The sequence below is a fragment of the Dermacentor albipictus genome, chromosome 1, assembly GCF_038994185.2.
Source record: "Dermacentor albipictus isolate Rhodes 1998 colony chromosome 1, USDA_Dalb.pri_finalv2, whole genome shotgun sequence".
Taxonomy (NCBI): domain Eukaryota; kingdom Metazoa; phylum Arthropoda; class Arachnida; order Ixodida; family Ixodidae; genus Dermacentor; species Dermacentor albipictus.
In genome coordinates, this window is record NC_091821.1 from 513,613,960 (window position 1) to 513,626,706 (window position 12,747).

At 47.7% G+C, this 12,747-nt stretch overlaps 1 protein-coding gene across 2 annotated transcripts in view; it reads left to right on the plus strand.

The window, feature by feature from the left end:
• The window catches only part of Atg16 (Autophagy-related 16), a 378,915-nt gene that overhangs the window by 224,341 nt on the left and 141,827 nt on the right, over window positions 1–12,747 (plus strand). For both annotated transcript variants that reach the window (XM_065437138.2, XM_065437139.2), the window contains one exon: window positions 11,971–12,076. In XM_065437138.2, coding sequence (XP_065293210.1) covers window positions 11,971–12,076 — 106 coding nt within the window. The remainder of the gene's footprint in view (window positions 1–11,970; window positions 12,077–12,747) is intronic.

Below are 12,747 nucleotides of genomic sequence, written 5' to 3' on the forward strand. Positions count from 1 at the left end.
AACAGGTGGTGTTGGTAGAAGCAATGCAGGCCTAGCCACTCTTTGCTCGCTATACCCATACAGGGGGTGAGGGTGGGAGAAGGAAAAGATGCGAGGAGGCAAGGAAATAGCGGTTGCGGGCAAAGTGAAGGTATGGTTCAGTATGGCTCTGCTATTTCTGATAAATAGACGCCATGCATATTTGTCAAGCGAACAACTTGCATAGAGCGTGCATATGCAGAGTTGCATTAAAGTGAAGCCACATGTCAAATTAACTTTGCAGCTATGGCATTGCTCGAGGTCGCAGTTTGATTCTGAACGCGGCAGCTGCATTTTGATGGGGGCAACATAAAAAATGCTCGTGCTGTTAGATATGGAGCTGTTTCCTGCGATTACTTCGAGTTCCCCAAACCACTTCGAAGCGCAGCACAGCTAATTGAGGAATGCAGAAGCAGGAAAGCACATTCCAGAGGAGCGCCCAGGCAAACAAGTTGAAGGCCACAAGACAGGTGCAAACCAAGACGGCGGTAATGCGCCGTGACAGCCAGACGTGCCGGGAAGGCCCAAGCGTACCTCTTCATCGCCTTTGAAGAAAACAATTGCTACCGCTGAGGGGCCGCAGCACCGGGATCAAGTGATCAAGAGAGGAGGACCAGGCGCCGACTCTCTTCGCCGGGTATGACACCATCGCACGGGCGCCTACCATTGGCTGAAAGTGGCGTCATCGGAGCGGACTCTCCCATTGGTCAAACATGACGTGACTTCCAGTGCTCGAAGGGTTCATAAGAAGGATTCCAGAGAGACCAGAGCATTCCCTGTTTCCCGGATTCACCTCTCTCGAACTTCTTACCGCGGGCCGCAGCGTCCGAGTTGCTGCCGGCCCGTAATGACTGTACAACTGTTAATTGACGCTCACCTCTCTGTATATAATGTAAAATAAAACCTCCCAAGTTGTGTTTTTCATCCCGGAGTCCGTCCCCCAACCCCTACAGTGCGCTTAGACTTGGGGACACGTTAAAGAGCACCGTGGTGTCAAAATTAATCCGGAGTCTGCCACTGCAGCATGCCTTATAATCTGACTCCGGGTTTAGCATGTACAGGCCGATAATTTAAATAATGATTAATACTTCTACCATGATGTAATCTACCATGTGAGACGATAAATATGGTCAACCCTCTTTGTTTCATGAACAGTGACGCACAACAACGCCTCAAGCAAACACGTGTCCTTGTGTGTTCTGTGCAGACAAACTGCAGTCATGCACTCAAGTCATGCATCAACTTCATGCGGCAGTCATGCGTCAACATCACCGCTAATTATTGTCAATCAAAGGAAACAGCACAGAAAGCTTCTTTTTTTTTCTCACAGTGAGTGGGATCCGCATAATCTTATTCTTCTGTAAATTTTCTCCTCATGATCCAAGTCCCTTGTGAGTAATTAATTGACGAAGATAAACGTACTCCTTCACAGACTCTAGAGGCTGACTGGCGATCCTGAACTCGTTCCCTTGCCAGGCTATTGAACATTATCTTTGTCTTCTGCATATTTATCTCTAACACAACTCTTACACTTTCTCTGTTAAGGTACTCAATCCTTTGTTGTAATTTGTCCACAGTGTTGCTGAACCATTTATCCCCACTCCTAAGCTTTCTCAGTTCAATAGCTCGAATACTTCCTTCAAGCATGCAGTGAATAGCATTGGAGAGATTGTGTTTTCTTGCCTGACCTCTTTCTTCAATGCTGAGTTCACGTGAACAAAGCTCACTTCCTCAAGTCATACATGTAATTTCAATTTGTGTGAGGCTAGTGAGAATGAGGGCTGCAAAGTGCGACACCTCAACGCCATGACTCATCACCCATCAGGTTGTGTCCCTCTGTGTGCGACGGGCAGCTCTGAAAAGTTTAGTAACGTCTGCTATCGGGCTAGTATGTACATGGCTTTTAGAAATGGTTTTAGGCGCAAAAAATAAGACACAGACGACAGAATAAAAGACACGGACAGGTGCAAAGAATGTTGCTTCTAGGTATGATGTACCGGTAGTGTCTTTCGCTCCTCGGAAACTTCTTTGTATTTGTGCATGCCTGTCTTCTGTAAAAAGGGCCGTGTATGTGAAGAACCACATAAAATTACTCTTGAAAAAAATGTTCCGCTGGCGTCATGTACAAGATTCCCTTAGACTGTAGCAAGGTATACATAGGCTAAACTGGGTGTTGTATAAATGACCGCCTGCAAGAGCATGCTCTATCAATCAAGAATGAGACTGGCTTGCATTTGCCGTATCACTGCAATGCGTGCACGTGTGAACCTTTGCTGGAAAACACATGCATGTTATGAAAAAGTAAGGATACACTGGCATGGGAACTAGCAGAGGGGATGTATATCAGAAAGTTTGGTGACCAGTGATCAGCGTTCTGTCGTTATCTCTTCACGAGAATGAGTTTGGTTTCCTGGCTGATAGGATATGATTAGGTTTGGTTTGTATCTCATGTGACCTCACCCATGTATGTTCCTGTTTACATGCCTGACGGTATATAAGTGAAGCATCTGGGAAAATAAAAATCAGTTCCGAGTGTGCGCCTGTCCGTACACTTTATTCTGTTGTCAAAACCATATCTAAACGCTCTGAAAAGCCTTAGGCCTAGCAAGTCATTGCTCTTGACAACAACCGACATCCAAACACAACACCCAAAATAGTCACAAAGCAGGCAGCCACAAGATGCCGCTCTTTGAGGTGGTGTTCTACCCTGCCCACTGCACAGAGCAGCTAAGACTGTGCCCACCATCCCTGATGGTGTTGGAGCGCTCAGTACCAGGCTGCAATGCCAGACAGCTTCTAATGGCACTCATGGCCCGCGGCCACCCGCCTCCTAGAGCTGCGACTCCCAGAGTCCCAGAAATAGAAGAAGCTATTTGCAGAAAAGACTCAGACCACCTATCAGCTTCCATGCTCTGTCACCTCAGGCTGGCTGATGCTCTTCTGGCACTATGCCTTGTTCTTGCAGGATACAGACCAGGGGCTCTTGTATTGATGAATGTTCTCAACACACCTGCAGAAAGCCTTGGCATGCCAACTAGTTCAAGCACCCTGCAGGAGCCATAGCCTTGCTCTGAAAAAAGCATACTGCCGACGTAGCATTCAAACTGGACTAGGCCTAAATGGTTCAAAAAAAGGTCTCAAATTGAACAAAACTGCCCTCCGGTGTTCCAAGAGGTCCACGTGGGGCAGTCAGATGGGTCCCAAGCATGCCCTTGGGTCAAAGGAACGACAATGCAGTAGTCTTAACAAACACAAAGGCATTTATTGTGCCTCGTATACAGTAAGCCAGCTAGCAAGCAAACTAAGGGAATGTGCTGATGAATCAAGGAAGTGTGACTCGTCATGACAGGCTTTAAGCGTGCGGAAATAGAAGAAGCCTGAGAACATCAGGGGGAGCCGGGGGAGATGGAAAAGAATAATAAGTTAGAAATGGCGACATGACGCTTGCTTCATCTGTTTGATATGTGTGGGCATATTACATATCCTCGCGCAGCCGACAAGTGAACTATGACGTGGGCGACTTTTTTCATGTAGAGGTACAACGACCGAGTAGTATTCAGAGGCTGCCAATTCGATACATGCGACAGCTTTGCGGCACCACGTACCCCATATAGATAATGTATAATGTAAGAACGTCTGAACTTTCGGACACAAAAACCCTTCGTAGTTCGATTTTTCATACTTTTTGATGCGACCGCAGGTCCGAAACGGCACTAATGAAAACCAATACCGCTGTTTTGATTATCTCGGCGCCTCAAACCAGCACATTGCACGCAAGTTCGCTAGCAGCCGTAGCCACCACCGCGGCAACGCGAAGCCTAGCTGCTTTGATGTTCGCTGTTAAGGTTCTTGCCGTTCAGTGCCGTGATTTTTCTTGAAAGAATTTGCCGCTTTCAGCAATGGCACTGATTACGCCTTGTGGTCCTCGCGATTAGCTTCTAAGCTCAGAAAGAACGGCGCGTTGCATGACGCGGGTTACCGAAAGGCAGCTTCACTTCAGCACAGCATTGTTACGCAGTGAAATTCACCACAATACGTGAAGTATTGCGGTGTACTGGCAGGCCTTCAGAGCTTTTTCGGACGTGCCTGTGGTGATTTGATCGCTTAAGGGCAGTAAAATACATGCATTTTTTTTTTTACTGCCCAATTTTTCGGGCATGTTTGCGGCCCCTAGAGAGTCTGAAAAATCAGACGTTGACTGTACAAGTGACCAAGAAGATGCTTCAAATGGTCCGTGGGGCGAATGTGCAGCGGAACGAGCACAAGAACAGACAGGACCGTTGCATTGAGGAATGAATGGGAAAAGAACTGTGCCGCTGCATCTTTGAAGGAGCTTGGGCTCAAAAAAAGCAGTTTTGGCTGACGCCTAGGTGCAGGTTTCCCTCATCTAAACCAAAATGAATTTAAGCAGTGAAATGCAACACTGAGCCATTGTGTGCAAGCTGAGACTATGTCAGGACAGTTGAGGTTGGCTTTCCAGCTACTGAGAGAGAATCGTTCTTGTGACAAAGTTCGGGCCTCATACAAATGAGCTTGCTAAATAGCGCTCGTTTTCGAAAATATTTGCTTCTGTATGCATCTCTTTTTGTTCATATTTGAAAATGTTTGACTTGATTTGCAATGGGCTTTACCATATTTTTTTGAAGATATTTTATTCACTGTGCATTTTACTAAACCCTTTTTTCAGTTTTCTATTTTGAATAAGATAAACATTACTTCTTAATGTTCTGACTAGAAATAGTTGTTTTTTATTTTTAACATGCTTGATCAAGAGTGACAGCATTGTTCGACATGGTGTCAGCCCGTCTTGGCATAAAACAAAGTTCTGTGTCACTCGGGGAATTTTGCAAAGGCACTTAGGGAAAACTTGAAAAACTTGTGGAACTTGAAAATGTCAATTTGGTAGTAACCCTGTGTCATTGAATTCCATAAAACCAGATTTTTTAATGCTAAATTTTAATAGTAAATTCTCGCCTTTTTTTCCGCAGATTCAGACCACCAAGTAGATGCAAGCTTCAAATTGCAAGTAGCTAGGCTGAAGCTTGCAAGTTTCCCATTACCACTGTTGACTAGCATTGCTGAAAGCCTCGCAGCAATTTTTAAACGCAAGCAGTCGGCACACGCTGTAGTTGCTCAGTGGCTATGGTGTTGGGCTGCTAAGCACCAGGTCGTGGGATCGAATTCCGCCCACTCGCATTTCGATAGAGGCAAAATGCGAAAACACCCGTGTACTTTGATTTAGGTGCACGTTAAAGAACCGCAGGTGGTCGAAATTTCCAGAGTCCTCCACTACGGCGTGCCTCTAATTAGAAAGTGGTTTTGGCATGTAAAACCCCATAATTTAATTTTTTAAGCAGTCGGCAGCACCTCAATCTGACAATTACTCGTTTCAAATGGTTGCGGTTATCCGACATGAGCACCAGGTTGCACATAATCTCAAGAAGGTTGCCAGCAGGGCAGGCATTAGGGTGTTTCTCACTGTCCGAAATAAGTTTCCTGTGCCAACAAGTCAATCAGGGGACCTAGAATAGGCAAAGTTGTAAAAAGCAGCACAGGCAGAGGTTTGTTGTTGACTATTGTGACTGTGTAGTTTATAAGATTCCTCTTTAATGCAACAATTCAATATCGGTCAAACGGGGCTGACTGAAAGAATATGCTGACTGAAAGTATAGCGGCGCGAAATGCGTCCGCTATAGACAGACGCGCGCAGAGAGAAGAGAACGAACTTTGAGAGCGACCGGCGAGCAGCCGAGCGGCGGTGAAACTGAAACTTTATTGTACGTGACTTCCACGCCGGGGAGGCCGGCGCCGCGAACATAAACATCCGCTCGTTGTGCAGACGCTCACGGCGGAGGCGGTGGAATCGGATCCACTACAGGGCTCCCCCCCGTAGATACAAAGGTCGCTGCTGTCGCGCTGATGCCCAGGACACGTGCTTGCTCACGGGGCAGGGTACGGATGGGGGAGAATCGGGCGGGGAACAAGTGGGGAGTGCAAGAGAAACGCACAAGTTTGCCATGTACGCAGGCTTCACACGGTCGATTGAAATCACGTTTTCACGGCCGTTCACAGAAACAGTAAAAGTCTTTTCTCCGCGCTGCAGCACTTCGAACGGGCCGTCGTACGGTGCAGTGAGGGCGGGTCGGATGCCTTCGCGGCGCACGAAAACGTGAGTTGAGGCAGCTAGGTCTTTGCTTACGAAAACGTCGTAAGTGGAGCGCTGTCGAGGTGATGTAGGTCGCAAGCGCTCAAAGAGCGACCAAAGTTGCTCAACGTAGGCAGGAGGCGAGAGGTTGGGGAGTGCAGGTGGTGCGAAGAATTCGCCGGGTAGACGTAGTGTCATCCCGTAGACCATTTCGGCAGCAGTACACCCGAGGTCCTCTTTTATGGCCGACCGAATACCTAGTAGAACTAGCGGCAGGTCGTCGACCCATGAAGTTCGAGCGTCGCGGGCGATGAGGGCGGCTTTCAACTGGCGTTGAAGCCTTTCCACCATTCCATTTGCTGACGGATGGTATGCAGTTGTGTGGATGTGGCGGATACCGAGAATGCTCGTTAACGCTCCGAAGAGCTCACTTTCAAACTGTCGTCCGCGGTCGGTTGTTACTACGCTGGGGCAGCCGAAACGAGATATCCAACCGGCTACGAAAACGGACGCCACGGTTGGCGCCGTAATATCGTGTACGGGAAACGCTTCAGGCCAGCGCGTGTAGCGGTCAACGCAGGTGAGGATGTATCGTTTACCACGCGATGAAGGCAGTGGACCAACAATGTCGATGTGAACGTGGTCAAAGCGAGAGTCGGGCGGACGGAAGGGTTGAAGTGGTGACTTGGTGTGGCGGGTCGTTTTTGCACGTTGGCAGCGTTGACATTCTCGAGCCCAGCGGCGGACATCTGCGTTGATGCCGGGCCACACATAACGGGAGGTGATGAGGCGCTGAGTGGCACGAACACCAGGATGGCTCGAGTCGTGTAGCTTGCCAAAAACTTGACGACGGTGCGAGGAAGGCACAAATGGACGGGCACAGCCTGTTGACATGTCGCAGACGATCGTACCGGAGGAGAACGGCAGTGGCACCTCAGCAAACGAGAGAGATGTGCACCCTGCACGCAGGTCATGCAGCTCGTTGTCAGAGTGTTGTACCTCTGCGATGATGTCGAAATCCACAGCAGCAGTGGAAAGCGCGTCGACACGTGACAGGGCATCGGCAGCCGCATTAACGGGTCCCTCGATGTACCGTAGATCGGTCGTGAATTCGGAAATAAAATGCAGGTGCCGAATTTGCCGGGACGTGTGTGTGCTGTGGTTTCTACGGAAAGCGAATATCAGTGGCTTATGGTCCGTCAGTACGTGGAACACGGTACCTTCTAGAAGGTGGCAAAAGTGGCGAATGCCAAGGTAGACAGCGAGGAGTTCGCGGTCGAAAGTGCTGTATCGAGTTTCTGCCGGCTTCATCTTCTGCGAAAAGAAACCTAGTGGACACCACAGATTCTGCTGGAATTGTTGTAAAACTGCACCAACGGCACTGGAGGAGGCGTCGGTGATGAGCCGCATGGGCGCGTCAGTTAGGGGATGCACTAGGAGGGTGGCTTGTGCCAGGGCATTCTTGGCTTCTTGGAAGGCGGCGTCTGCTTCGGATGTCCACTCCAAGATCGCAGATGGTGCCTTTGGAGCCTTCAGCATGTCGGTCAGAGGTAGAATGATGCGCGCTATATTCGGCAGGAACCGACGATGGAAGTTCAGAAGCCCGAGAAATTCGCGGAGCTTGCGAAGCGACGTTGGACGTGGAAAATCCCGCAGAGCTTGAACCTTCCTGTCCAATGGCTTGATTCCTTCAGGTGTGACAAGGTGTCCAAGAAATTCGACGTTGTCAACACCAAAGACACATTTGGCTGTGTTGATAGTTAAGCCATGTTCCTGCAGTCGCGAAAACAGCAGCCGCAGATGGTCAGCGTGCTGCTCTGCTGAAGAACTTGCCACCAGCAGATCATCAAGATAGGCGATGACGAAGTGCAGACCACGTATGACTTCGTTGATGAAGCGTTGGAAAGTTTGGCCTGCGTTCCGTAACCCGAATGGCATGCGGACGTACTCGAATAGGCCAAAAGGTGTTGTGATGGCAGTCTTCGGTATGTCCGCTGGTTCCACAGGAATTTGATGATATGCCTTGACTAGGTCAATCTTGCTAAATATGGTTGTTCCAGCAAGAGTGGTAGCAAAGTCGTGAATGTGCGGGAGCGGGTACCGGTCGGGAGTGGTGCGGGCATTCAATGCACGATAGTCTCCACAAGGGCGCCAATCTCCGGGGTCACGCTTGGGCACCATGTGCAGCGCAGATGACCAGCTGCTTGACGATGGGCGGATTATGCCTAACTGCAGCATGTGATCAAATTCTCTGCGAGCTGTGGCGAGGCGGTCTCCAGCAAGACGTCGTGGCTTGCAGAATGCTGGAGGACCCGTGGTGACAATGTGGTGCGTCACAGTGTGCCGCACTGGAAGTTCCAAATTGGTAGGTTTCGTAAGTTCAGGAAATTCACTGAGGATAGAGGCAAATTCTGATGATGGCGAATGCGGAGCTGGTTGCGTAGAGGCGGACAGCGGTGCGAGGATACCTTGCACGGAGAGGCTGGTCGTACAGTCCACAAGTTGACGGGAGCGGAGATTCACGTTCAAACCGAAATGGGTAAGAAAGTCCGCACCTAATACGGCGAAGCGCACGTCGGCGATGATGAAAATCCACCGAAATATGCGACGCAGGCCCAGGTCAATGGTGAGGGAGCGTTGGCCATATGTTGCGATTGTGGATGTATTTACAGCTTGCAAAGGCGCAATCCTCGGACAACGGTGTCGGTCCTGGCGAGAGGCAGGAATGACGCTTACCTCTGCACCAGTGTCCACAAGAAAGCGATGGCCTGCGATCCTGTCTGTGATGTAGAATAGGCGGCTTCCCGTAGCGGTTGAGTCACGCGCCGCCATTAGTGACTCGTTTCCATGTTTCCCTGCCAGCGACAAGGCTGTCGACATTTTGCAGCGCTGGCGCCGAACCTGGTGTGGTACCAGCAGAAGTCGTCAGAAGTGTGTCTTGGGCGGGAACGGGAATGCGAACGTGAGCCACCTTTCGCCAGTGGAGAGCGACGAGGCGTGTCCATCTGCATTGCTGCCATGGTGTCCATCAGCCTGTCAATTTTCTCCTCGAGGCGAGATTGCCGGGCCTCGAGGTCTGATGTGACAGTGGTCGAGGACACCGCGGAGCTTTTGCCGGAGTAGTCGTTCACGCGGTCCGCGAGTTCTGCCAGTTTGTCAAGAGGCATATCATCCGCAGCTGCCAAAACCACGACAAGTGTCCGAGGCAAGCGTTGCAGAAACAGCTCGCGCAATAGTGGACTCTCGGAGTCTTGGGTACGGTCGCCGAGTAGCTGTCGCATCCGATGTAATAGCTGCGACGGTCGGCGATCGCCGAGTTCTTCCGCGTTGAGTAGTTGCTGCAAACGGCTTCTCTCGGACACGGTTTTGCGTGTGAGCACTATGGCCTTGAAATGGTCGTAGGGCGTGGCTGGATGTGGGGCTCTCATGACGTCGTCGAACTCATCAGCTACCTCGGAGGAAAGTGCTGAGACGACATGCAGGTACATCACACGTTGCGATGTGATGCGCCGCAAATCGAAGAGGGCTTCTACTTGCGTGAACCACACGGCGGGATTCTTCGGCCAAAACGGCGGCAGCCTCAGCTCGGCATTGGAAATGGCATCCATGGCAGCGCTGTGGGCAGGGATGTCGCCTGGCACTGTTGATTGGGGCTGAGGAGCCGGGGCGTCGTTGCTGACTACTGTAGTGTTCATTTCGTCTTCCATTGCGTGAGCTTGCTACGTCTGGGTCACCAAGCTATAGGGGCACGAAATGCGTCCGCTATAGACAGACGCGCGCAGAGAGAAGAGAACGAACTTTGAGAGCGACCGGCGAGCAGCCGAGCGGCGGTGAAACTGAAACTTTATTGTACGTGACTTCCACGCCGGGGAGGCCGGCGCCGCGAACATAAACATCCGCTCGTTGTGCAGACGCTCACGGCGGAGGCGGTGGAATCGGATCCACTACAGAAAGAATAGAGACACTTGGTTGTTATTGAACTTATTTTGTCCGAATTTGGAAAAAAGAACTTTGTACTAGGTATTTATGTCGACTTTTCTAAAGCATTTGATTGTATTCATCACTTAACTTTGCTGAAGAAACTGGAAATTTATGGAATCCGAGGTCATTTTCTTGAACTTATTAAATCATATCTCAGTTTTCGACAGCAGTTCGTTCAAATCGAAACGTATCGTTCTGATTTAAAATCCATAGTTAGAGGTGTTCCTCAGGGCAGCATTCTTGGTCCGCTTCTCTTTAACATTTACATAAATGATCTCGCTAACCTCTCTACTAATCATAAATATGTTTTGTATGCCGATGACGCTAGTGTATTTCTATCTGCTCCAGACTGTCATATCTTACACAATGATGCGAATTCTCTCCTTACTAAGCTTAAAACATGGTCAGTAGTAAACCGTCTGAACATAAACGTTAATAAGACGAAAGCTGTAATATTTAGACCTAAATTGAGGCAGCTAAATTCTCATGTAAGCTTAAGTTATGGTGGCACACCAATAGAAATCACAAATAATACTAAAATTCTGGGTGTTACATTTTCTCAGAACATGCTATGGGATAGTCACATTGATGCTGTTCTAAGTTAGCTCGAGCAGTAGGCATTATTTCCCATTACAGATCATATCTCCCGTATCAAGTAAAGATCCTGCTTTATAATTCCCTATTTTACTCTCATCTTAATTACTGTTTCTTGGTCTGGGGCACAACCACGTATACAAATTTGCAAAAGATCTTTATACTTCAAAAAAAGCTTATCAGAGTACTTTTTAATCTACCATACAACAGTCACTCGCAAGGTCTTTTCTCCAAAGCATGCATAATACCAGTATTCAATCTTTACAATAAAAGCTAGCACTTGCATTCTAGCGCGAACTAAAAAATCATCTTAAATATCTGCATGAGTTGTGATTACTGAAAAAGAGCACTGTGTTTTACACTACCCGTCATAAAGAGGAGTGGATTGTACCTACTCCTAGAACCAATTACACAATGGAAAAATTATCCTTCACACTTCCAACTCTATTAAACAACTGCAAAAAATCCGGGACTGACTTACTTAAACTATCTAAACGTGAATTACGACAGATTCACTGCACACATTCTTAGTAACTCCACCTGTATTCCTATAATGTGCATACTTAATCCTGTGTTTATTATACAGCTTTAGACCCTCTGCACTTATTGTATTGATTGTTGTTCTATTTTCTTTGTTTCTATTTCATTTATGAAATGATCCTGTTATTTTTGTCTCTGCTAAATTACGAAGAGATTATATGTGTACTTGTGTGTGTCTTTCCCTGCTTTGCTGTTGTTGCCCTGTAGAAGGGGGCTGTGGGCTTTTTGTCAAGCTGCCATTTACAAGCAGCTTTTACCCACAACCTCCTCCATCATACCGATGGAAATAAAGAATATTATTATATATTATATATTATTGAGCGCTGTGGCCTGTGTCCCTCTCTTCGTCCGGTCATTTAGCACTGTTTTCTGCTTGTAATCATTAACCAACCAGCCCAAATGCGTATTCCTCTACATTAAAATTTGCTTCAGTGCTTCGTAGGCAGAAAGGGCCATTAATGGAAGGAGGGTTACCTGCTAGCCGCCATGTCACGCTCTTGCATTTCCTAGCAAATATGTCTTCATTTTATTTATCACTGATTTGTTATTGCCATTGTACATTTCTTCAGTAATGCCATTTTCTTGAAATAGTTTGTGCATCTGAAGATTGTTAACATGGAATGCACATGTGCTGTGGGATGCAACGGACCTACGTCAGTGATCACTATGTTGTCATGTCCCCACATACCCAGGAGGCACATGATGGTGAAGTGAATGCAGTGCAGTTCTCGCCTTCTGGCCGTATCCTGTGCACGGGCGGGGGTGACCGCAAGGTGAAGATCTGGGAGTTCACCAGGGGTGAGGGAGCTTATTCCATGTTGTGTGACAGAATAATTTGACACGCACTTCCATTCATGCAGTTGTTGTTCATTGACGCATCTGTGCAGTCATGCTGCTATAAATATATAAGAAAAGGGATTAAGGCTTTTTGTATCAACAGATTACAAAGCTAAGGTGTAGCATTGGGCTAATTGGTGCAGCACAATCAATGACTTTCGAGTGCATTAGATACATACAACGAAATAGACACACACAGTGCTAGAAGTGCTGTATGTATGTGTTCTCCATAAGAACGTAGATTACAGGAGAGATGTAGGAATTGAAAAATTTTGTAGCTGGTTTTAAATGACACTGACAGCAAACAGCGTGGAAAAAAACAAAACACAGGGATGAAAAGCAGCTAGATGGGACATGCACCGACTTTCAGCTGACAATATTTATTGACCAGACGGGAAATGTGCACTTAAAACTCGATATAACAAAGTTGATAAAATCGGCAATTTGCTACGCTATATCGAAATTTTGTTGTATTGAAATTAAACCTTTTATGCAAATAAGCACAGTCGCCAATCGATTTTTCGTACGTGGAAAGAGGCCGCAGAATTACCCGAATTATCAGGTAACTGAAGAAAGCAAATACGAATGAGAAACCAAGTCATTTTGATCAATTTGACAGTCAGCGATGAATG